Source organism: Lepidochelys kempii, chromosome 1, assembly GCF_965140285.1.
Source record: "Lepidochelys kempii isolate rLepKem1 chromosome 1, rLepKem1.hap1, whole genome shotgun sequence".
NCBI lineage: Eukaryota > Metazoa > Chordata > Testudines > Cheloniidae > Lepidochelys > Lepidochelys kempii.
The window spans coordinates 112,499,799-112,523,240 of record NC_136380.1 but is presented as its reverse complement, the minus strand read 5'-3'; the positions used below and the strand labels follow the sequence as shown (position 1 = coordinate 112,523,240).

The window sequence follows — 23,442 nt, the reverse complement described above, 5'->3', positions numbered from 1 at the left end:
GGCTGATTCTGAAGGCTAACCAGAAAGTTTAACTGGTTCAACAGACCCATCTATAAATTGTCAGGACTATATTATTCCAACACTCTGATTTATGCACTGGGGCTTATCCAGCCCCAGGTCTGTTCCAAGCTCCTGGTCCGTAATTTTAAAGCACTAGATGAGCATGAATGACTGCATCTCATTACATTTCTCATATGGCAGCTGTGCTTTGTAAGAAGTCTAAGGTCTGGTCTACACTACAGAGTTAGGTCAATGCACGATAGCTTACATCGACCTAACTATGAAAGTGTCTACACCTACATTTTCCTCCTGCAGATGTAACTGCCCCGCTATGCTGACTTAATAACTCCACTTCTATGAGTGGTGTAGTGTCAAGGTTGATGTAGTTAGGTTGACACAGTATCAGTATAGATACCATGTTGCTTATGTCGACTATTACTGGCTTTCAGTGCCCCACACTGACTGTACAATCGATGCAAGCATTCCTGATGAGGACACACACTGCTAACACAAGGAGCAAAATGCAGACACGCATAAGCGATGTAATTACTGCAGCGGTCGTATGCCGATATAGGTTAGGTCTTGTTAATATTGTAGTGTAGACACGGCCTAAGGTTTAGTCTAAACCAAGGGCTTGTCTACACAAGGTAGCTAGAGCATAGTAAACAAGGGTGTGAATTAGTGCAGAGTAGCTAGTATGCTTTAACTCCCCATATGGATATTCTTACTGTACACTAAACGTTGGGCAGGTTAGTTTAATTAATTTCCAACGTGTAAGCTAATGCCCACAGAGGCACTCTTAGCACTCGGTAAGAGACCGCAGGGGGAGTTGGTGCAGAACAGCTAACTACTGCAGGCTCTTTCCTTATGTAGACGAAATCTAGATTTAAAGATATGATATGAAATCATATTAGCTAGTTCAGTTTAACTAATGCCTTCAAAAACATCTAGTCAAGAAAAGGCAAGTTTACTTTAGTATGTGCTAAGCTGGTCAAGTAAAACGCCTAGATTTCCTCCTAATCCTATAAAGTTTACTCCAGAGCCAATTTTGGATTTTCTCCTTGTGGAAAGATAGCTCTGTTGACCCAATAAACAGAAATGAAACATTTTGACTTGCACCTACAGTAGGTAGGATGACTACAACTACATGGTTGTCATTTTGGTGTCTTGCATGCATTGTTTTATTGACCAACTTTTTGGAAACACGCCTGCAAACAGATATTAACAAAAACATAAATGCTCTTAAACCTGAATGACGGTGTTGTCACATTTGTGATTACTTGTATCAATTGCTAGTCATATTATACCAAGTAGGGTTAAATAACCATATATTTGCAAGTAAATATAGCTTTTTGTTTTATATTAGGGAGAATATTGACTAGTCCCAGACCGGGAGAGGGAAGATCATTTGTTACATTTCTAGTTTGAAATTTTTCCCTACCCTTAAAAGAAAACAAGATTGTAGTATCTGTATGACTATAAATGGTAAAAACAAATACATGCTACCCTGGTATAGTCTTGCAGCCTATCTTTTAGATGAAGCCCATAATAGAATCTTTATATACTGCTGCAGAACTCCTGGATAGGCTGAAATCTTTTGGCAGGTAAGAATGCCAGTAAAATAATGGGAGAGAATTTCAACAGATAATATTGATGGAGGAAAAATAAGAAAGGGAGCATGTTAATAGAGGAGGATTGCTTCCTAGCACAACATTTTAAATGAATGAGCTAGGTGTGATAAATAAGTTTGAAGTTGCAAAACATCTTGGACATAGAGATAAGAATGTTATCTTATTTAACATGTTGATGAGGGCCTTTATGAAGGCAGTAATACACAAATATTTGCCTGTAGTATTTAGTCAGCTACTATTAGCTTGTTAGCTTACTGATAAACAGCTCTGGAATTTGGCTGACCTATTCCTAAAATGGAATTTACACAATTGTATGAATAGAATGAAGAGTGCAAGGGAAAGTAACTAGCAATTTTTTAGTGAGCATGGATTTCACTTTTTTTAAAAAGTGTGATAGGTCAGTTAGGTATATGGGGGGGTTAGGATGTAGTCTCTTGTTTTCATAAATTGTTACTGCTACTGAGCTGCGAGCTCAGATACATGCGACCCCCGAGCATGCTCAAATAAATTTGTTAGTCTCTAAGGCACCACAAGTACTCCTTTTCTTTTTGTGTATCAAAGATGTGTATTCACATCTTTACAGCCTTTGGCACTTGTGTTTTGGCAGAGATCTAGACAAGAGAACTGGTATAGTTACACAAGGTATGTAGCATAATTCACTGATTGCCTGATGGTTACCTCTAGTGATCGAAAACATAAAGTGGTATCTGAGATAAGAAACATGAGTTGTCTTTGTCTTCTGACTTTTTCTCCATGCAGAATTTTTTGACATGGATGCAAATTTGGCATTGTTCTAAATTTCTGTCTTCAGGATAGATGTCTGGCAGCAGAGAGCACTAGATATAGTACCAGATAGACTGGATTAGAAGCAAGGTTTCAGTTATGAATTTAGCTATAGAGTGGACACATGAAGACTTGCAAGGAAATTGAAAATTTAACTCTTCTAGGAAAAGTATGAATTGCAGTGGGTGCCTCGTCATATTTTTAAAAAACCTTCAACATTCTTTGTACTCAGCTGAGCTTACCAAGAATTTGTATTTACAAAGCAGGAGTAGTGGCCAGTGTATAGTAAAGGTCAGATGTATAGTTAACTGATTGGTCTTGTTAAGTATGAATGTTTGTTATTGTCCCATCGCATGATGTGTACAATACAACACAGTTAAGTTACAAACATAGACTACAGTTTTTGAAACTTGACTCCCCTTCCTTCTAGGAAGGATGTTGGAAGCTGAAATATTTAGGTCACACTTCTAATAATAGAGATGTAAATATAGCTATCTAAATATTAATATCACATTAGAAAAGTAGGAAGGGATGTAATGGTAGAAGGAGGGAAGGGGAGCTAAGTGGAGGGATGAGAGGTGTAAAATGTCTTCAGGTTCTGTTAGTGGATATATGTAGTCGAAACATGAATAATATTCATATTATCCTTCAGCCTAGAAGTCTTCATCCCTGTATAGAATATTACTATCTCAATCAAGGCAAAATCTTGCAAGATTTGCTCTAGAAAATCTTTTTTAACATTTTATATTCTTATAGTATTTTGCTACATTGTAAATGAAGGGCCAAATTTACTGCTGGCATAAAGGGGCCAGCTCAGTTAAAGTCATTAGAGTGGTATTTGTTTATGTTAATGCTAAATTTATCCAAGAGAGCATGAGAGTTAGAGGAGAGTTTTGTTCTAATGTCCTAAGCTAAGTATACTACAAAATGGAATCCCAGACACAACTGTATGAGATTTATAGATTTCAAGAAAGGAAATTTTTGGGAAATTAAGAGATGTTGTGAACACAGTGCAGAAGGAAACTGTATTGGAAGAGATGAGCCAGATTTGCCACTGACTCTACTGGAGTTGTGCTTGTTTGAGCTGCGCCCACTTTCACAAGTGTGGAAGAAAGCTGGGAATCCTGAAACACGTCATAACTAACACACAATGGACCACAGTTCCTCTGTGAGAAAAAACTTGAGAAACCAGAAGCGCCTAATATGGCGTTATGAGAGGCTGTTCAAATATATGATGGAAAAAGAAAATTTAAATTGGAGAATTCTGAGGGAGTGGGAATATACAGGGCTGGAGCAAAGGAAAAAGCACAGGAAAATCAGAATGAGATAGTGTGATAGTGTGAGCCAAAGAACTCTAAGGATAAAAGGAACTTTTATAAAATGGAAGAACAGCTTTCTTTTTAAATAAAGAAAAGGGGAATGGACTACTGGGAATTAAGGCAGACACTTAGTACATCTGTTTGATGAAAATCAGGTAAAGGATTACATTGGAAACATTGAATATGTACAAATTGGCGGTTTATGTGCTCTCCAGGGTCTTAAATGAACATAATGAACCATTGACAGTTACTTTTAAATAGTTATGAAGAACCTGGGAAGCACCAGAGGATTGGAAGGAAACCAGAAAATGTGGTACTGATCTCCTTTAAAATGGAAAACTGTAATCCTGGTTACTGTCATCCAACACACCCAACTTCAAACCCTGGTAAGATAATTGAACAAATATTCAAGCCACTTGAAACCAGGATTCATCATCTCTTTCCATCACTCCTTTTCTCTCATATCTGGTGTAATTATTGAACAGATCTCTCCTCTTCCCTGTCTGCTCCCTTCATGGCTGTTTTACTGTGGCAGTCTGTTCCCAAGGCTCTCTGCTTCAGAAACATCCATGTTAGTGAGGTTCCTATTTTCTGATTCCTTGATTATAAACAGTGAGACCCAAAGAGGGAGAGGCTTGTGAAGCTGAGGAAAAAGAGCAAGTCTTGGTGTCCTGCCCACATTAAGGTGCCTTGTGCTGCCTGCCAGTGTGGGACAAAGGGAACCTAGCTGAAGAGAAGGAGGGAAAAATGAATGGCAGACTGTAACTGGACTGACCATCATAGTTCTGAATGACACCTGGTGGTGGTGCTTTTCATGACAGCACACATCAGATATACTCCTGGAAGAGTGTTCCAGTGAGTTCCAGAACAGTTCATGAGCATTGAACAGGGAAGGAAGGATGGCTTTGTCATTGAGAGGCTGGACTGGGAACCAGGAGATCTAGGTTTAATTCTTGGCTTTGCCACAGACTTCCAGTGTGATCTTGGGCATGTTGCCAAACTTCCCTATTCCTCAGTTGCCTGTCTGCTCTGAGACTAAGGCTATGTCCACATTAGTACTTTTGTCTGTAAAACTTTTGTTGGTCAGGGGTGTGAAAAAACACACCCCTGACTGACATAAGTTTCACCAACAGCAGCACCAGTGTGGGCACCGCTGTGTTGGTGGGAGACGCTTTTCTGCTGACATAGCTACCGTCGCTTGTTGTGGTGGTCTAATGATGCCAACAGGAGAGAGCTCTGCTGTCGGCAAAGAGTGGCTATATACAGCAGTGCAGCTGCGGCGGTAAAGCTGTGCCACTGTAAGGTCTGTAGTGTAGACGTAGCCTAAGTCTATTCCTGTAGTGAAGTGCTCAGGTTCTGCAGTAATGAAGGTTTAAATTAAAAAAAATCTGTGTGTAAATAATTTAAATAAGAGCAAAACAATAGAAGATATTAACTCACCTTCCTTATCTTTCCAATATTTTGGGACCCACACAGCTACATCAATACTGTACACAACAATGGAATAAAATCAATAGACTAAGGGAATGTGATAGATGTAGTTTAATTTATCTGTACTTCAGTAAAGGATTAATAGTGTTCTCTGTGATCTGACTTGAACATTTAATTCAGGATGGATGGGATATGTGTCTTGTCATTCTGTTTGAAGTATGACTGAATGATCCCAAAGAGTAACGATAAACGGTAATATATCAAGTTGAGGGGAAATGTCCTTTTTGATTACACCAGGGATTGTTATGGCCAGTTTTATTTAACATCATTATTAATGATCCAAAGAGGGGTAAACAATAGATTTGTTAAATTTACAAATAATACAAATTGGGATGTGTTGCAATTAGAGAGGATGCAACGTGGTACTAGGGATAATTTATAAAGAGGTTAGGTAAATATAGACTGGAGAACAAATTCAATTCATCCTTTTAAAATTGTAGGTTATTACAGCTGAGGAAAAATAAGGTACCAGTGGGTGGTAGGTGGACTCCCCATGGAAGTGACAGAGAAATCCTCATGGCATGAGTAATTTAAAAACTGGACTGGATTAGCATAGTTTATAACCAACCCAGTGGAGACAGACTGCAATCCAAAATCATTAACAAATATCCTAACATTTGGACAGGAGGATCATTCTAATCCAATTCAAATAATTATTGCCCAATCAAGAGCGGTCTCAGACTGCCAGTAGAAACCCTCATTGTTTGCTGTTTGCCTTCTGTTCAACAATGAGCCATATGGTTGTTTTTCTTTTCTTTCCTTTTGTTACTGTCTTGATATTATTTTCTTTAATTCATGCAAAGTTGGTTTTATGGTGGTTCTATTTTTTATTTTTATTTTAATTTTTGACCACAAAAATCCTTGACTGGATTGAGCGCTCAAGAATATGCTGTTTGGAAACAGTCCTGGGTCTCCGTGAGAGAAAAGATGTTTTTAAACTTTGGTTTCCAGATTCTCTGGTTCTGTAGCGACACCTTGTATTCCTTTAGAATAGAAACACAACTGCTGGTGCTAGAAATCCCTTTCTTAAATGTATGTTATAGTAAAGGTGAGTGGTTTATTGGGCAAAATCAGCAACCCAGTGAAAGGGACAGTCATACTATTTGTGCTATGGGATAGTTGTGCAGTGTGGAATGGATATTTAAGAAACAGACACTGTGCCCAAGGGCCACCCAAAGAAGATATACATTTGTGTTGTGGTGGCAGTGCTGAAGATTGATAGAAACTCTCGTTGGCTGTTGAGATGACTTGCTAGGTGCTGTAAAGTGTTCGGTCAAAAATTACACAAAGAAATGCTGTGAACTATTTATGGGCCTGATTCTGCAATATGCAGAATATCTCTCACAAATTTCTGAATATCCTCAACTCCTACTGAAGTTAATAGGAGTTAATAAGGCTCAGCAGCTTGCTGGAGAGGCTCAACACTTTGCAGGGCTGAGCCCTTTGTGACCATAATCCATGACTGGTTTGACAAACCATTTATGAGAAAGAAGGCTTGGGCACTCAACAAGGTATTGGCTCAAGCTGAATTTACATGTTTGGTTGGAAATTATTAGTTATAGCACAGTGCTATTTAATTATGTTAGATTTCAAGCAAATCTTCTCCTTTTCCCTCTATGCACGAGAATTTTAGGGTTATAGTGCTGAATTTGCACCCTTAAAATTTATGCAATAATTTGCTGACAGAAATCTCAGTAGTTAAATGATTACTGGTATCATTGCAGGCAAAAGTAAGCCAGTTGGACTTGTAGCTAGACATAATGACTTGCAATGAATAGCCAGTGCAAATGTAAGCGAAAAACAAACATGCAAGCACGTAGTTTGGAGGCGCAAATTACATTTGTAAACCAGGAGGCTATGCCACGTGTGTTTTTCTAAAATGTATGTTGTGGAAATTATTTTGGGGAAGTTCTATGGCCTGTGTTGTACAATAAATTGGATTAAATTATCACAGTGGTCCCTTCTGGTTTTGGAATCTATGAATCCTAGATGAAAACCTACTTGATAAAGTGGAAGGCAAGATCCATGTAAGGTTTTGAATAACAGTAAATGGTGCAGGGGTTGTCACTTAATTGTAAGATGTTGCATGTAGATAAGAAAACCAAATGAATTCAGTTTCAAGTTGTTGTGCTGATTCCATGGGTCTACAGAGTACCTATCCTGATGAAGGCAGATAAGATGGTTCTCCTCTTCTGCTAGGGAAAGTTCAGTATTCTGATGCAGGTTTTGTTATGCTGCATTTTGTTTCCTGAGGGTAAAAAAAAGCTAGGCTATTAAAATGGAGCTGCAAAGAAAAAGTAAATTGGCCTTTATGTCCTTTTATGCTTGGTTTGTGCAGCCTAAAGAAGGCCTCAGAAGATTCTCCTCCCCACCCCCTTGCTTTTTGTTGTTGTTGTTCTAATATTAGAAATTCAGATGTTGTTTCGCTTGAAGGACTGTGTCTCTGTCTACATTGGGAAAATGTTCATAAAATGGCCCACTTTTGCCAACTCTGGTTTAGTAGACCCACTGGTGTTAACAACTTTGGAAGCCCTAGTGTAGATGAACTCTCACCAGCTGTCCCCAGTGTTTAAGCACTGTGTTGATTAGACCTGGCTCTGATAAGGGTTACATGACATGATGTTAAAACAAAACAGACAACTGAGAGACAGTCTACTCTAGGGCTCCCAATATTGCTGAATTAGTTTTAGCCACAGTGGGGAAAATGTCCCCGTTGTAGGCAAGGTCTTGGTTATGCTTTCAGAAGAGCTATTTATATACTGTGACTCACCTAAGGACTGCTTTCTGAGTTGATGTTCTTCCATCTTCTCTAAAAATGTGGTGGGACAAATATGACACTGGTGTAACTTCACTAGTTTTGGGGTGGTAATGCCAGAGATGAGTTTCATGCAGTGGATTTAAAAATAACTGAAGTAAAAGTACCAAATACCTTTAAACATTGTTCTACCGTGGAATGATGGAAACAGAAAGTGGAAAAGAAATTGTATTCATCACACTGAAAGACTCCTCTTTTAAAAAGTATTTAAATCTCCTGAGTTAAAAATGAGTCTATATCTCTTGAACTCAATGGAAGAAGGCAAGCAAGAGCCCGTCTGGAGAGACTGGCCCTCTGCCATAGTTTCCACTTCAGTGGAGGGGAGGGGACTTGGATCATGTGAGACTCTCCTGGTCCTTCTCTTCTCCTCTTTTTCTGTTCTTACCTGAGTTCTGTGCTGAATCAGTGCAGAGGCACATGTCACATTGTAAACTGCTTATTTACATATGACATAGGCAACACTGGATACTGCAGGTTATGCAACACCATCCTTGGAAGTTGAGGCTTCCCTAGGTACAAAAGTAGGTTGATTGACAAGTAGGATACAAACAAAATGAGACATTATATTGAGCCACAAGTAAGAGGCATTAACATTTTGTCTGTTTTGATGGGAGCACACAGAGTTTGGAATTGTTCATACCTGCACTGATGGAGGACATTCTCTGATGGAAGTTAACAGTTCCGTTACACAGGGCTGGAGTGTGCTTGCCTTCCCCTCATTTGGAGTGGGATGATATTGATGGATGGGATAGTTATGCTGATTGGTGAGGTAGACTGTAAAGAAATAAGAAGTGATGGAATGGATAAGACAGCGTCTGTCTGGGCAAAAATCACACTGGAGAAGAAAGCTACTAGAGCCTCCCCTGGGATAGTGTTTGGGGTGTGCTATAGACCGCCGGGATCAGATTTGGATATGGATAGAGACCTCTTTAATGTTTTTAATGAAGTAAATACTAATGGGAATTGTGTGATCATGGGAGACTTTAACTTCCCAGATATAGACTGGAGGACAAGTGCTAGTAATAATAACAGGGCTCAGATTTTCCTGTATGCGATAGCTGATGGATTCCTTCACCAAGTAGTTGCTGAACCAAGAAGAGGGGATGCAATTTTAGGTTTGGTTTTGGTGAGTAGTGAGGATGTCATAGAAGAGGTGGTTGTAGGGGACAACCTTGGATTGACTGATCATGAGCTAATTCAGTTCAAACTAAATGGAAGGATAAACAAAAATGGATCTGTGACTAGGGTTTTTGATTTCAAAAGGGCTAACTTAAAAAAGTTAAGGAAATTAGTCAGTTAGGGAAGTGGATTGGACTGAAGAACTTGTGGATCTGAAGGCGGAGGAGGCTTGGAATTACTTCAAGTCAAAATTGATTAAGGATTTATAAATATATCAGAGGGATAAATACCACAGAGGGAGAAGAATTATTTAAGCTTAATACCAGTGTGGACACAAGAACAAATGGATATAAACTGGCCATCAGGAAGTTTAGGCTTGAAATTAGACCAAAGTTTCTAACCATCAGAGAGGTGAAGTTCTGGAACAGCCTTCCAAGGGAAGCAGTGGGGGCAAAAAACATATCTGGCTTCAAGACTAAGCTTGATAAGTTTATGGAAGGGATGATATGATGGGAAAACCTAATTTTGGCAATTAATTGATCTTCAACTACTAGCAGTAGATATGCCCAATGGCCTGTGATGGGGTGTTAGATGCCGTGGGATCTGAGTTACTACAGAGAATTCTTTCCTGGATGTCTGGCTGGTGAGTCTTGCCCACATGCTCAGGGTTTAGCTGATAGCCATATTTGGGGTCGGGAAGAAATTTTCCTCCAGGGCAAATTGGCAGAGGCCCCCCTGGGGGTTTTTCGCCTTCCTCTACAGCGTAGGGCACGGGTCACTTGTTGGAGGATTCTCTGCACCTCAAAGTCTTTAAACCATGATTTGACGACTTCAGTAGCTCAGACATAGGTTAAGGGTTTGTTACAGGAGTGGGTGGGTGAGATTCTGTGGCCTGCATTGTGCAGGAGGTCCGACTAGACGATCATAATGGTCCCTTCTGACCTTAAAGTCTATGATTCTATATGAGTTGTGGTCTGGAAAATGTTTGTCTAATCCATGTTTGTGTATAATTTTTGGTAAATAAAGCATGTGCCTTGTATTTTTTTTTATTCCAACAGTTACTGTAAAAACAAATCCAAGGGAAAGGGGTGACAATATGCGAGTGTTAATTCCTTTTTTTAGAGCCCTAGCTGGAAACTAACGTTGACAGTAATTATGTGGTTAGTTTTTCCACTGGAGTGGCCACAAAAAGGATCAGCTAATAAATTGTTGCCTTTTGATGCTATAGATACTATGTGGCTTTCTGGATCCTCAGCTGTCAACTGGCTAGTGTTTAACTCAGCTAGTTCAAAACTAAACAATGCATCGAGTGCATCTCTTACCACACTTTTTAATATTACGGATATATTAGCAAGCCACAAAATATTTCTTTGTATTATTTTTTATTCTTATAAGAGCCTTCTTATTTTGCATACTTTTTGAGGTGTGTGTGACTATTTAGTAGGGGCTTGATCCTGCAAGGAGCTCAGGGCCCTCAACTCCCACTGAAATCCATGGGAATTGAGGGTTCAGAGCACTTTTCAGGTTTGGGCCAGCGGAATCTATGAAATGGGGATATAGAGCTCCGTGCTCATGCTAGAAAAGAGGTAAGTCTCACTGTATTGTTCTACAGACTAGAAACATTTCAAAGCTTTAATAATACAAAGTGCTAACCAGTGCTCCTGCAAAACAATACCACCTTGATGTTAAGTCATTTTCTGTTCTAACGATCGGCAGTAATACAGCATTCCTTCTGGGTTAATCCTTTGGTTTTAGCCAACCAGAAACACAGAACCACCAGGTCTTTGGAAACCTGCAGCAGTGGAAATTCACCCAGGCATGATGGATGGGGAAATCATTTTCAGCTCAGCTCTTATTACTTTAATTCATTGTTCTTACATCTCAGAACTAAGCCCATTAAATAAAAAGTTAAACCATCATGAGCAAATGATATTAAAACCCATAGTCAGTCTCATTTTTATTTAAAATGTGTGGCAGAGTGAACCATTCAAAGAGGTCTTCTGCAGTCTGAGAGGTAATATTCATCTTTATTCTTGATAATGGAGGAGTTTGGTAATAAATAAATAGGCCATTGAAGGAAGGGAGAAAAGAGTTTAAAATTATATTGTAGACTTCAGTTGAAAATACTTACTTAACATGTGTGTTTCTGTACCACAGCTTGTAGTGGACAAACATCTGGTCAGTTTCATTTTGTTGCTGTTTGGAAAGCCATGAGCAGTAGCAGAGGCACAGTTCTGTGTACAGACTCAGTAAACTAGCATTGCATTAGTATGTGCTGAATTTGTGTTTAGAAGGTTATGTTTGCAACCCAAACAGCTAATAATTTTTAAATGGAAGTTTAGATTCTGAACAAGTCGATGGTACTTTCCCAATATTCTTCTTACTCCTCACAAGTAAGTAGGTTAGTGGATTTTTCTGCCCTGCTTCTTCTTGTAACAGAGCTCCAACAATCGTAATAGCAGCCAACTTAGATGAATGTACATGAAACATGCCATTTCTGTCCCTTCTGATTCACTTCAAATGTTTGTTTTTGCCGGTAACTGATTTGGGCTGTGGTTGTGCTACATCCCCTTTTTCACAGCTGTAGGTTGACAAAGGGGAAAGATTTAATAAAATTTCCAATCATTCCATCACATGCATACATCTTTTACAATTCAAGTACTGACTGTGGCTCAGTATGTTAGATGCACATCCTGGTGCTCTTTGAAGTACTTAAACTGTTTGTATTTACTTTTATTTCCACACTATGTTTGCTCCATGTTTTTCAAAGCTTTGATTTCTTACTGTGGCTGAAAAACAGTAAAAGTAGCCAAAAAACAAGGAAACCTGGTCTAAATGTTATGCTAACAACCAGATTCTGAGGGCCTCACTGGGTCCTTAGTGACCTACATTTTTAGTGTTTTCATTGAGGGTGCATGTGCTCAGCAATTCTTGGTCGTGTATGTCCTTTTGAGCTAAATGTGCTGCAGCTTTAACTACTCTTTACTGAAGCTTCTTTGCTTTTAGGTTACGAGATCATGTGGCTGTGTTTCAGCAAATGGAGTTTGTTCACCAAAAGCTTTTGATCTTCTAGAGGAAGACAGTCATGCAAAATTATTCTAGATTTCATGACCTAATTGGTCAATTGGATTGCAGTTAGCAGTCCAGGGGTGTTGTATCAAAGTGTGTGTGTGTGTATAATGCATGTGTGATGCGCACATGCGTGTGTAATAGAAGTTGAGTAGTTTCAGAATCTTGGGGATTCTGATACCTAAACGGATCTTGTGGTACACAAGATAATTACAAAACATGTAGTCAAACCCATCCCAATCTCACTGTAGATACTGGAATTGCACTGAAGTCTTTCAAGTGACCTCACAAAGACCAACAGTTATATGTAGGATGTCTGCTTAATTCAAGCAACAAAATTAAAATCCCTGAAATTGTCAGTACTTTATCCTGAGTCGTCCGACTCCCGTTAACCTTAGTTTTAACAATATTTTAAACTAACAATCTAAAGTAAAACTATTAAGGGTGATGTAACATTGGAAAGAGATCTTTTCCATGGCTACATATTAACCCTTCTAAACCAGCGTTTCTCAATAACTGGTCCATGGACGGTGCTGGTCCCTGAGATCTCCCTGACACAGTTTAGGAAGGCAGCAAGCCAGTCCCTGGTATCAAAAAGGTTGAGGAAACACTGTTCTAAACCATGCTGCTGTGGTGAGTCTTGATTTCCCCATATTTACATGTCTAGAGTGTTCTTTTCTTTCAACAGATATTGTTAGTTATATACATTATGGTGCAGTTTTATAAGGGAAGCTCTTCAGAGTAATAGTGTGCACCTTGTTCTAGAGGCAAAGGCAAAATTTAGGCTTTTACTCTAATGGTTAAGGTATTGTCAGAGTTCTGTTGGTGCAGAGCAACTCCAAAGAGGGGGCAGTGGGTGACTAAATGATTCTGTACTTTTCCCTCTGGTTTTTATCCCCAGATTCCTCTTACTTCCTCTACCTCATTCCATGGTCAGCATCTTTACTTCTTGGATAGTGGGTAAGTGGCTTCCTGTTCAGTCACTGCCAGTGCCACTTCATAGGTCAACTGTCAAAAAATTATTGGAGAAAAACCATTTTTTCCCCTTCCCCTTCAGATCAGAGTAATCAGTTCCATGATCTTTTGTCTCCATTGGCCCAGGGCAAAAGAAGTTGAGAGTCCTACGTGTGGACCCCGTTGTGCCACCACCAGGCTAGACCATCAAACTAGTAGCAGCAGTTAAAAATTAATAAAATTGATAATAAAAACTAATATTATTCCAATAAATCTTTGCTTTTTTTCTTTCTCCCACAGGACTATTTTTACCCGAAATACTTGGGTGAGTTACAGTTATTACTTTTACTTTTTGGCAGTGCTGGTATGTGTGCCTAACATTGGAACATGGGACAGCCAGTCTGTCCCAAAGAATGTAATAGAGATCCTCTATTCCATCCTGAAATAGAACCAATTGCTCCTCATATGATTTTAAAGTGGGTATATGTTATTTATATGTATAGAATGACATACACAAACACTTTACCTTATTTAAAGTGTATGTTTAATGTTGCATTTATTTCTGTAACTTACATCAAGAGTAAACAGTTTGCGGTCTTCTACAGTGCATACACTTTTTAATAGTTTAGTTTTGAAAGTATTTTTTAAATAAGAGGATTAGCTTGCAGACCTATTGCTTTTTACATTGTATGTATCATTGTCATGCCACCACATTGCTTTACATTTGCATTGAACATTTAGTATTTAACATTACATATATCAACAGTTTTAGAAAACTGCTTTTTGGATTTGAGAGAAATCTTTTCTATTTAGTAGATCAGCCTTTAGTAGCTACTAATATCCTTTTAGCACCATAGTAGCATCTGGTAGAACGATCATATTGTGCAGTAGAATTATAAACTGTTCAACTGAATATCAGAGCTGAAATATTTATATGAACTGAGAAGAATTTTTAAGGCATCTGGAGGGCTGCAGTTTAACATGGATTTTGTACCTACCCTCCAGAACCTTGCTTAACGAAACATCAGCATGCCAGATATCAATTTACACACTGTGACAGCTGGCGCATAATAATAATAATTTCATTTTCTGTTCTTCAGCTTGTATTGAGAAATTTGGGTCACCGTATACAAGAAGTCCAGATTTCCTTACATGCGTTCATAGTAAGCATTTTTCATATTGTATATTACAACTAAACATAACAGCCATTTTGTTTGAGGTGGGGAGGCACCTCAGTCATCTCCATTCTGATAGAATTTTGGCACCTCTCCTACCCGTTTGCTTTCTTGAGGACCTTATGTCATGTGTGGCACCCTTCTAGCTGAAGGACCAGTTGAGACTCTATTCCTTTCAGAATCCATTAATGCTGCTCCTTTGTCTTCCAAAGGGTGATGCCGGGCATTCTTTCTCCCCTGCTTTCTCAAGGGCTGAGCAATCTGGGAAACAAGAGACAAGAACTAGGATTTACAATTACGTCTTTCACTGGGCTTGGCTTGTCACTTTCTTTTTCTTTCCTTAGAAAAAATAAGTAAAAGTTTGGTTCTTCTCTGTTAAGCCTGAATTTCACCTTAAGTCATTTTGGAGTCACTTAAGAGGGACTTTGGTGACTTTCTGCACAGGGTGAATTTCATCCATCACATGACAAATTTCTGTGTTGTATGAAAAGCTGCCAAATCACATTTATTCAGGGCATAAATAAAAAGATGGGTTTGCCAACCATGCAAACTCAACTTGGAATCATGTTGAAAGTCAAGCTGGGTTCTTTCTGGCCTGTGAATTTATTAATGGTAAAGATTCTGCAGTTGGAATTTAGTTAACCATTATGTTAACTATCCAGTTCCCTCTCCCATAGCTATGTTGGCACCATAATGCTAAGAATATAAAGTAGTAAAAATATTTTTTTCACTCATGTAAGCAGATACAATTCTAAATATACCCAGAAAGCAAATCAACTGAATAAACAGGCATTATTTATACCTAATCACTTTTTAATTTTTCCTCTGTACTTCAGTGTCTTATCATGGTCCAGTCTGATTGGTCATGAAATCCTACCAATGTTAGAGAGTTATTCACAAAAGGAGGGATACAATTACCACTTCACTAAGTTTTCAAGGTTAAAATCCATTAGCACTTCAGCAGCTTCCCTAAACTGTTGACAGAGTTGGCTGTATTTGAACTCCAAGAATAATAAGCAAAAATTTAAGACCTGAATTTACAAAATGCAGCAACATGACTTACAAAATATGAAAGAATCATCTGAATAATTCATAAATGTTTTAGAAATACTGGGCCAAAGGGCATTTACCTGTGTAAGGATGAATAAAAGCTGAGGAAGGGGCTAAGAATTTGGCCAATTGTAGGTGCAGAGGTTTAGCACTATAATCATATATTCTTTCCAGTTTAAAATCCAGAAATGTTTAAAACAGAGGGCATACAAATGTAATGAACTGATGGCTGGACTGTGGCCAGCTTGAGTACACAGGGGTAGGGGAAAGAGGGTGTGGAAGGAGCCCCCCCATATTACATCTACTCACAGAATTTGCTATCGTTTCAGTCCTTATGTTCACCTGACCAAAAGGACTCCATGAGTCTGACACTTCTTAATGATCTCATTTCTGTGTTCAAACAAGATGGTAGAGGGTCTCTTCAACATAGCAGACAAATGTGTAACAGGATCCAATGGCTGGAGGTTGATGCTAGACAAATTCAGGCTGGAAATAAGGTGCACACTTTTAACAGTGATGGTAATTTAGCCATTGGACCAAGCATACCAAGGGATGTGAAGATTCTCTGTCATGTAAAATCTTTATAACAGTCTTTCTAAAAGATGCTGTAATTCAAACAAATTATAAGATTGATGATGGAATTACTGGGTAAATTCTATGACTTGTGTTATGCAGGAGGTCAGACTAGATGATGTAATGGTTCTTTCTGGCCTTAAAATGTATGATTAGGCTTGCTTTTTGTTTTTTTTAATGAGGCAAGTAGATGGTGTCATTTTTGTAACTTGACAAATTCCCAGTGCAGTTTTAATCCAACAAATTGGTAAATCTCAGAGGATAAATTTAGAAGTCATAAGTGGCAATTACTATGTTCAGACTTTCAAGCTAAGGTCTCGTTTTGATGTCAATTTTGAAAAAGCTAGAAATTTTATAAATTAAGGTGTGATATCTGGATATGAGAAAAGAGAATACTTGTGCTAGGAGATCTAAAGGAATAGAGACAAAGGCCTACAGAGCCTGATTCTGTTTCCTGTTACTTTGATGTAAATCAGGAATAATTCCAATTAAATTATTGGAATTACACTGTTGTAAAACTAGTGAGAGAGCATAATCAGACCCTGTGTTATAAACAAACCAATCTGGAAAAAGGGACAAAGCATCCAGCACAATGCTGGCACTGTACAAAAAATAAAATAGTTAATTCTTCCATTGCCAGTGGGTTTGGACATATTTTATTGTCACACTGTATTTCTCCCATTTTGCTCTGCAGAACAGGTAGGGATGGAGTGTGTAGGAAAAGATGCAGAGGCCGGAGATCCTCTGAAAATTTGGGCACCAACCCTGTCTGTTCATTTTGTCTACTAGGCTCCTCTGAATAGCATCACAAAGTGTACAAAGATAGTTAATGCTGCTTTGAACAATGTTAAGCTTACTGTACATAAGCTTTGGTCTGCATAGGGAAAGGAACATGCTCAGAGCTGCTGTTTCTTGGCTTGTTTCCCTGCTCCCTGACCCTCCTTACCCCTTCCCCGTCCTCCCCGCTTTGGTATGACCTGTCAGCTGTGCAGAGACTTTCTAGAGGGGACATTGGCATGTGTGGTGGACAGCCTGTATAGCAGCCTTTTCCTACTGTGTAGCCTTCCTCATGCCCTTTCAATAGGTTTGCTCTGCTCTGCAGAGCTGGGGGAGGGAAGACATTTAGACCTTGTTTGTGATTGAGTGTTCTTGATTATCACTGTGAGCCGTTCAAGGAGGGCTAGGTGCAAAGGCTTTGGCTAGTGATTCTCAGACATTCTCAGCATTTCAAGACAAACTATTACAAACGTATTCCTATGGCAGCAGGCTAACCACATTCCATTCCCTAACAGTTCTCTAGTGCCTTCCTCCCTCTCCCGCAACAGAAGTATTACTGAGCCTAAGATAAGTTCTTATCTTCTCTATAGCTTGGTCATGACTGGAAATTCTTGATGTTACTTTAATTGCAGAGCTGCTAAGGTGGCTGTAGCCTTATCACATTTTGATAGAAATGGACAGAATTATGGGTGGGAATGTAAATACCATCAAATGTAGGCATTTTAGCCCTTTGGGCCTATTTTAAGAATTCCTTTTTCCTTCTCCCCTCCCCTCCCCTCCCCCCCCCACCAACACACCATATACAGCAACAGAAACCACCACCAATTACGTTTTCCCTTTGTCCTTCAGTTCACTTCAGAAATGATTGAGTCTTTATCATAAGCAGGATCACAGTTGACAGGTATTTTTGTGAGAGTGTCTGAACTTGTACCATACCATCCTTTAATCCAGTTACTATTACTAGGCCCTATTAAGCATTCAGCAGGAAGGGGAGGGGGGAAATTTTCATGCCATCCATTGCATTAATTCAAAAATAAATACAAAACTATTGCTACAGGGAAACTGGATAATTTGCAGCAGCAAAAATGGCTACACTTATTTTTTGAGTCTTCGTAAAGTTTAAAAACACTGTAGGTATACATGATTTAAGAGGGGTGCTAAGATGATAGGCACATGTCTTTCGTGGGCAGTGAAAACTTAGGGCTTGTCTACATGGGGAAGCTCTTCTAGAATAATCTAGACTGAATTCAAAGTGCAGTAGCTATTCCACACTAAGGGCAAGTCTACACTACAAAATTAAGTCTACCTAAATTTCATTAATTTGTAAATCAGTTTTGCAGGTCCACACTACGCTCCTTGTGTCAGCGGTACATGTCCTCACCAGCAGCGCTTCCATCAATGCAGAGCCAAGTGCACCATGGGTAGCTACCCCACAATTCGCCTCCATCTAGTACAGAGTGTTTTGGGAAGGGTTTGCAGTGCCTTATGGGGTAAACGAGTTGTGCAGGGATGACTGGGAACATGGTTTCAGCGTTCCAGGATGCAGTTTTATCCATCCCATAATTTTATCTGCATCCCATAATGTTTCATGCCTCTTTTCAAAGCCCCCCAAACCTGCTTGTCCGCCATCTATGTGAGAAGCATGGATCCTGCACAGCTCTGCACTATTGTGATGAGTGTTGTGAGTACAACGCCCCGATCCTGCTCTATAATAGCACTATTTGCAGAGCTGCCAGAGGAGTTGTGGGGAACATGACGATTCCTTGGAGGCTAGATTGCTGTAGGACAAAGAAACAATTCAAGGTTGTTGTTGGTATTCATGGAGCAGCTGCAGATGATGGAGCACAACTTCTAAGCCTTTGAAACAAGCACTGACTGGAGGGATCACATCATTATGTAGGTATGGGATGATGAGCAGTGGCTGCAGAACTTTCAGATGCGCAAAGCCACATTCCTGGATGGGTGGGCGGAGCTCGCCCCAGCACTCTGGTGTAGTGATATCAAAATGAGAGCTACACTGACAGTGGAGAAGTGAGTGATGATCGCTGTGTGGAAGCTTGCAATGCCAGATTGCTACTGGTGAGCCAGGAATCAATTTGGAGTTGGGAAATCCACTGTGATGGTTGCTGTGATGCAAATGTGCAGGGCCACTAATCGCGTCCTGCTACAAAGGACTGTGATTCTGGGCAATGTGCAGGACATAGTGGATGGTTTTGCGGCAGTCAGGTTCCCGAACTCTGGTGGGGCAATAGATGGCATGCATATCCCTATTTTGTCTCCAGACCACCTTGTCACATAGAAAAGTAACCCTTTCTGCTGATGTACCATGGTATTGCAAGCGCTGGTGGATCACTGAGGATGTTTTACCAACATCAATGTGGGATGGTCAGGGAAGGTGCATGACACACGCATCTTTAAGAACACAGGCTTGTTCAGAAAGCTGCAAGCAGGGCCTTTCTTTCCAGACCAGAGGATTACCATTGGGGATGTTGAAATGCCACTAGTGATTCTGGGAGACTCTGCTTACCCCTTACTCCTGTGGCTCATGAAGCCATGCACTGGCCACTTCAACAGCAGCAAGGAGCACTTCAACTACAGGCTCAGCAGGTGCAGAATGACAGTTGAATGTACCTTTGGCTATTTGAAAGGCTGTTTGCGCTGTCTACTCACGAAATTAAACCTCGGTGAAAAAAAATCCCAATGATTATAGCTGCCTGCTGTGTCCTTCATAATATCAGAAGCAAATGGAGAAAAATTTCTGCCAGGGTGGAGGTAGAACAGCTGTCTGCTGATTTTGAGCAGCCAGATACCAGGGCTATAAGAAGATCTCAACAGGGAGCTATTTGACTCAGCGAGGCTGTGAAAGACCATTTTAAGAGTGAGCCACAGTAATTTGTGTTGCTGTAGTGTGCTCTGCCTGGCATTGGTTTTATGCACCCTAGTATGAATTTTGTAGTGTGTGTGTGTGTGTGTAATAATATAACATTGCAAATACAACTATTGCTATTATCTGTGAATGATTTCAGCCCCAGCCAGTATATGTTGTGAACTAATAAAGATGACTTAAGTTTCCATAAATAGACTTTCATTCCAAACCCAGACAAAACAGACATATTTATAACTGAATGAAACTTTATAAATACAGGGAAAAGAACCTTTGAAGGGGAAAGAACAGTCATTCCCATTTCACAAACACATTCATCAGCCTTGTCTCTCACAGGTCAGTGTATATGTGGCTGCGATTGCCTGAACTCTTCCCCGGAAGTGATAGGGATAGTGCAGCGGCCTTGGACGCCACCTGGAATATGGCAGGGGTGTGAAGGGAGGTCTTGGAATGCAATTCTAAATGGGCTGCAGAGGGAGGCGAGCACGGGTCTGTTCAACCTTGAAGGTCAGCAAGAGTCTCCAGCATTTCTATCTGACACTTGAGAAGCACTAGCATCTCCTGCTGCACATCTCTCTCCTTTTCCTGTGTCTTTCTCCTCTCTGCTCGATCCCTGCCCATGCTGTCTGTGAGGGTGATCCTCCAAGCCCTGTGTTTATCTGAAGCACCAGAGGCTTGCAGTATCTCTTGGAACATGTCATCCTGCCTCCTCTCCTTCCCCTCCTCCTTATCTGGCTGAGCTGCTCCACTGATGTAGATGGAGAGACCCCCAAGGCCACATTTCCAGATACAAAGATGCACAGAAGTCCTCTTGTGATTGTATTCACAAGATAAATGGAAACTTGCTATCCTGAACTCACTCCCCTTGATGCACACAAGTTCAAAGCACTACATTTGCATTTCTCCTTGGGATTCATAGAGCATGGTGGCATTCCCAGCTATGGTGAGTACGGTTGCGGGGGGGAATGTAGCTGAACAGAGTATATGTGGATAGGGCAACTGAACTGAATACTGGCACCGTTTTCCATAGGCAGTGGTGATTTTAGCTGATCTCTCACTCCTGAGGGTAATGGAGGCTGAAAGGAAACAGCTCGTGCATGCATCCAGCTGCAGACTGGGTCCGTATGCTGCTAGCCTGTGTGCTGCATTGGTGACTGTTGAAGTAATTGCTGAGTGCCATGGGAAAGTGTCCTACCATGGTGGAAGAACTAACTGAGACCTCCCCAGAAACCTTTGGCAGAAGATTGCAGACTTATCTCCAGGAAAGTTTCCTCGAGATCTCTACGGAGGATTCACAGGACATCCGAGTGCACATAAACTTTTCTGCAGGGCCCCCCTCTGCCTAACTGTATAGCCAGGGGAATGAGAAGCAGATAGTAACTCTTCCTCTATTGGTTATTTCACTGCTGCTTCTAGCATGAATATAAAAGAGTAAATGAACAGATGTGTCCCTGCAATATCAAAGCAAACTGCATACTTGCCAGAGGTTCCTTCCTCTGTATCAGCCTCACCCACACTGGACTGTAGGGACTGGCTCGACTGCTCTGGAGTCAAAAACAGGTCCTGGCTCGCTGGGCCACTGGATCCCCCTGTTGCCTGTCCCCTGTACTCCTCCTCCTTCTCTTCCTCATCCAACACCTCCTCACTGTTCATTGTGGGGGCCTGTGACTGAGTTCTTCAAAGTATCAACAGGGCTCTTAGGGGTGGTGGTGGGGTCTCCACTGAGGATGGCATGCAGCTCTTTGTAAAAGCGGCATGTCTGCAGCTCTCCACCAGAGCAACTGTTAGCCTCCCTTGCCTTCTGCTATGCTTGCCACAGCTCCTTGGCTTTCACGGGGTGCTGCTGCGGGTCCCTCTTTTAGCCCTTCTCCATGCCTCGCGCGATCTGCTCGGAGATATCAACGTTTCTATGGCTGGATTGGAGCTGTGCCTACACAGCCTCTTCTCCCCACAGTCCCAGGAGATCCTCCACCTCCCATGTACTCCAGGCAGGAGCGTGTCTGCAGCGTATAGCCAGCAGGTCAGCTGGGCAGTTGCTAGGTGAGCGCAGAAATGCCGACCAAACAGGAAATGGAATTTCAAAAATGTGCAGGGATTTAAAGGGGAGGGGCATATATACCTGTGTACCTGTCTGCCAAGCAGTGGAGTTCAAAATGGTGACCAGAGCAGTTATGGTGAGGCATTGTGGGACACTTCCTGGAGACCACTAAAATTGATGTAACTAACCTAAGATGCTATACCTCTCACTGAGGTGGAGTTACTAAGTTGGCATAGTGAGCGAGTTACATCAGTGGCAGCTGCGTTTTAGTGTAGACACTTACAGAGTTAGGTTGACACAAGCTGCTGTACATAGGCCTAACTCTGCAGTGTGGACCAGGCCTAACTCTGCATGTGGATACTCTTATTCCCCTCCAGTAGTGCCTTGTGTGGTTTGCTTAATCCACTTCCAGAGCGGATTAAGATCATACAAAAGCACTCTTAGCCCTGGTCTACATTACGAATTTATGTCAGTATAACTACATCGCCCAGGTGTGTGGAAAATCCATATTCCTGAGTGACATAGTTATACCAACCTAACCCACGGTGTAGACAGTGCTCTAATGATAGGAGGGCTTCTCCTGTTGACATAGCTACTGCCTCTCGGGGAGGTGGAATACCTGTGCTGATGGGAGAAGCTCTCCTGTCAATGTAGGCGATGTCTTCACTAAGTGCTACAGTGGAAGCGGTGGCATTGAAAGTATAGCCACTCCCTTACTGTGGAGTAAGAGTACCCACATGGGGTGCTAGTGCAGAATAGCTGTTCTGCAGTAGTTGTCCCATGCTGTGTTCCCCCTGTAGACAATCCCTGGGAATCTTTCTAAAATGTTCATTGAGCAGTAACCAAATACCACTGTGCTGTAAATGCTTCCAAAATATGGCAAAGGGATTTGCTTTGTCTGCATCATTAAAAGTATGTTTTTTAAAAAGTTTTTCAAAGTAAACTGTTTCAAAGGCATGCCTTCAAGATCAAAGAGAGTAAGATGAGAGAAATGCAGTTCCCATTATTCTGACAAAGGAAAACATTCACTTAGTTGTGAAATACCTAACCCAAAATCTTATGTCCTCTGTAGCTGAGCAGTCTGACCAGACTTGTCATCAAATTAGGAAAATGATGAGGTAACACTATCCATCCCCCCATAATACACATACGCATGCACACAGAGCATGTTTAAGAAAATAATTGTCAAGGGATGTCCCAATCATTAGTCTCATCAGAACCAGTGGATGAAGAATCCTTCCGGTTTTCCCCTTAATTTATACACACTCTTGCTGGACATAGAAGACATTTTGTAACTGTACTCGAGGTGAGAGAGGAAAGTGAAGTCAGTGATATTTGACCTAAACGTGCTGCCTGGGAACATCCTGGCAGTGATCTTGATTTACAGTGGGTAAAAATAAGGTGCGTCTCCTGATAGGTTTTCAGCAGTCTGGCTGTAATGGTAGAAGTATTCAGCAATATTATCAACCTTTACTGGAGACAATATCAAACAGTGATTAGTGCAGAGAATAAAGTCAGGGGAGAATTTTTATTTTTTTTTATTCCCCCACTGTGCTACTAATTTGCTATATTATTATGGTCAAGTAACTAAGGCCAGGTTTTTAAAAAATGGCCATTAATGTAGTGTGTCCAACTTGAGATATCTAGGGTCTGATGTTAAGATGTGCTTACCTTCAGCTGGAGTTCAGCAACTCTGAAAGGAAAGCCATAGATCTCTCAAGCTGAGCACCCAAAATCAATTGGCCATTTTGAAAATGTTGGCCT

The 23,442-nt window shown here is 40.7% G+C and overlaps 1 protein-coding gene across 9 annotated transcripts in view; it reads left to right on the top strand.

Moving 5' to 3' along the window:
- GAS6 (growth arrest specific 6) overlaps positions 1–23,442 on the top strand; it is a 155,267-nt gene that overhangs the window by 4,095 nt on the left and 127,730 nt on the right. For 8 of the 9 annotated variants that reach the window (XR_012159653.2, XR_012159654.2, XR_012159661.2 and 5 more), the window contains 2 exons: positions 13,482–13,506; positions 14,282–14,344. Coding sequence is in view for 3 of the 9 variants with exons in the window: in XM_078853701.1 (XP_078709827.1) it covers positions 13,482–13,506; positions 14,282–14,344 (88 nt within the window). In the remaining 6 variants the exon portion in view is untranslated. The remainder of the gene's footprint in view (positions 1–13,481; positions 13,507–14,281; positions 14,345–23,442) is intronic. The other variant, XR_012159659.2, reaches the window with a different exon arrangement.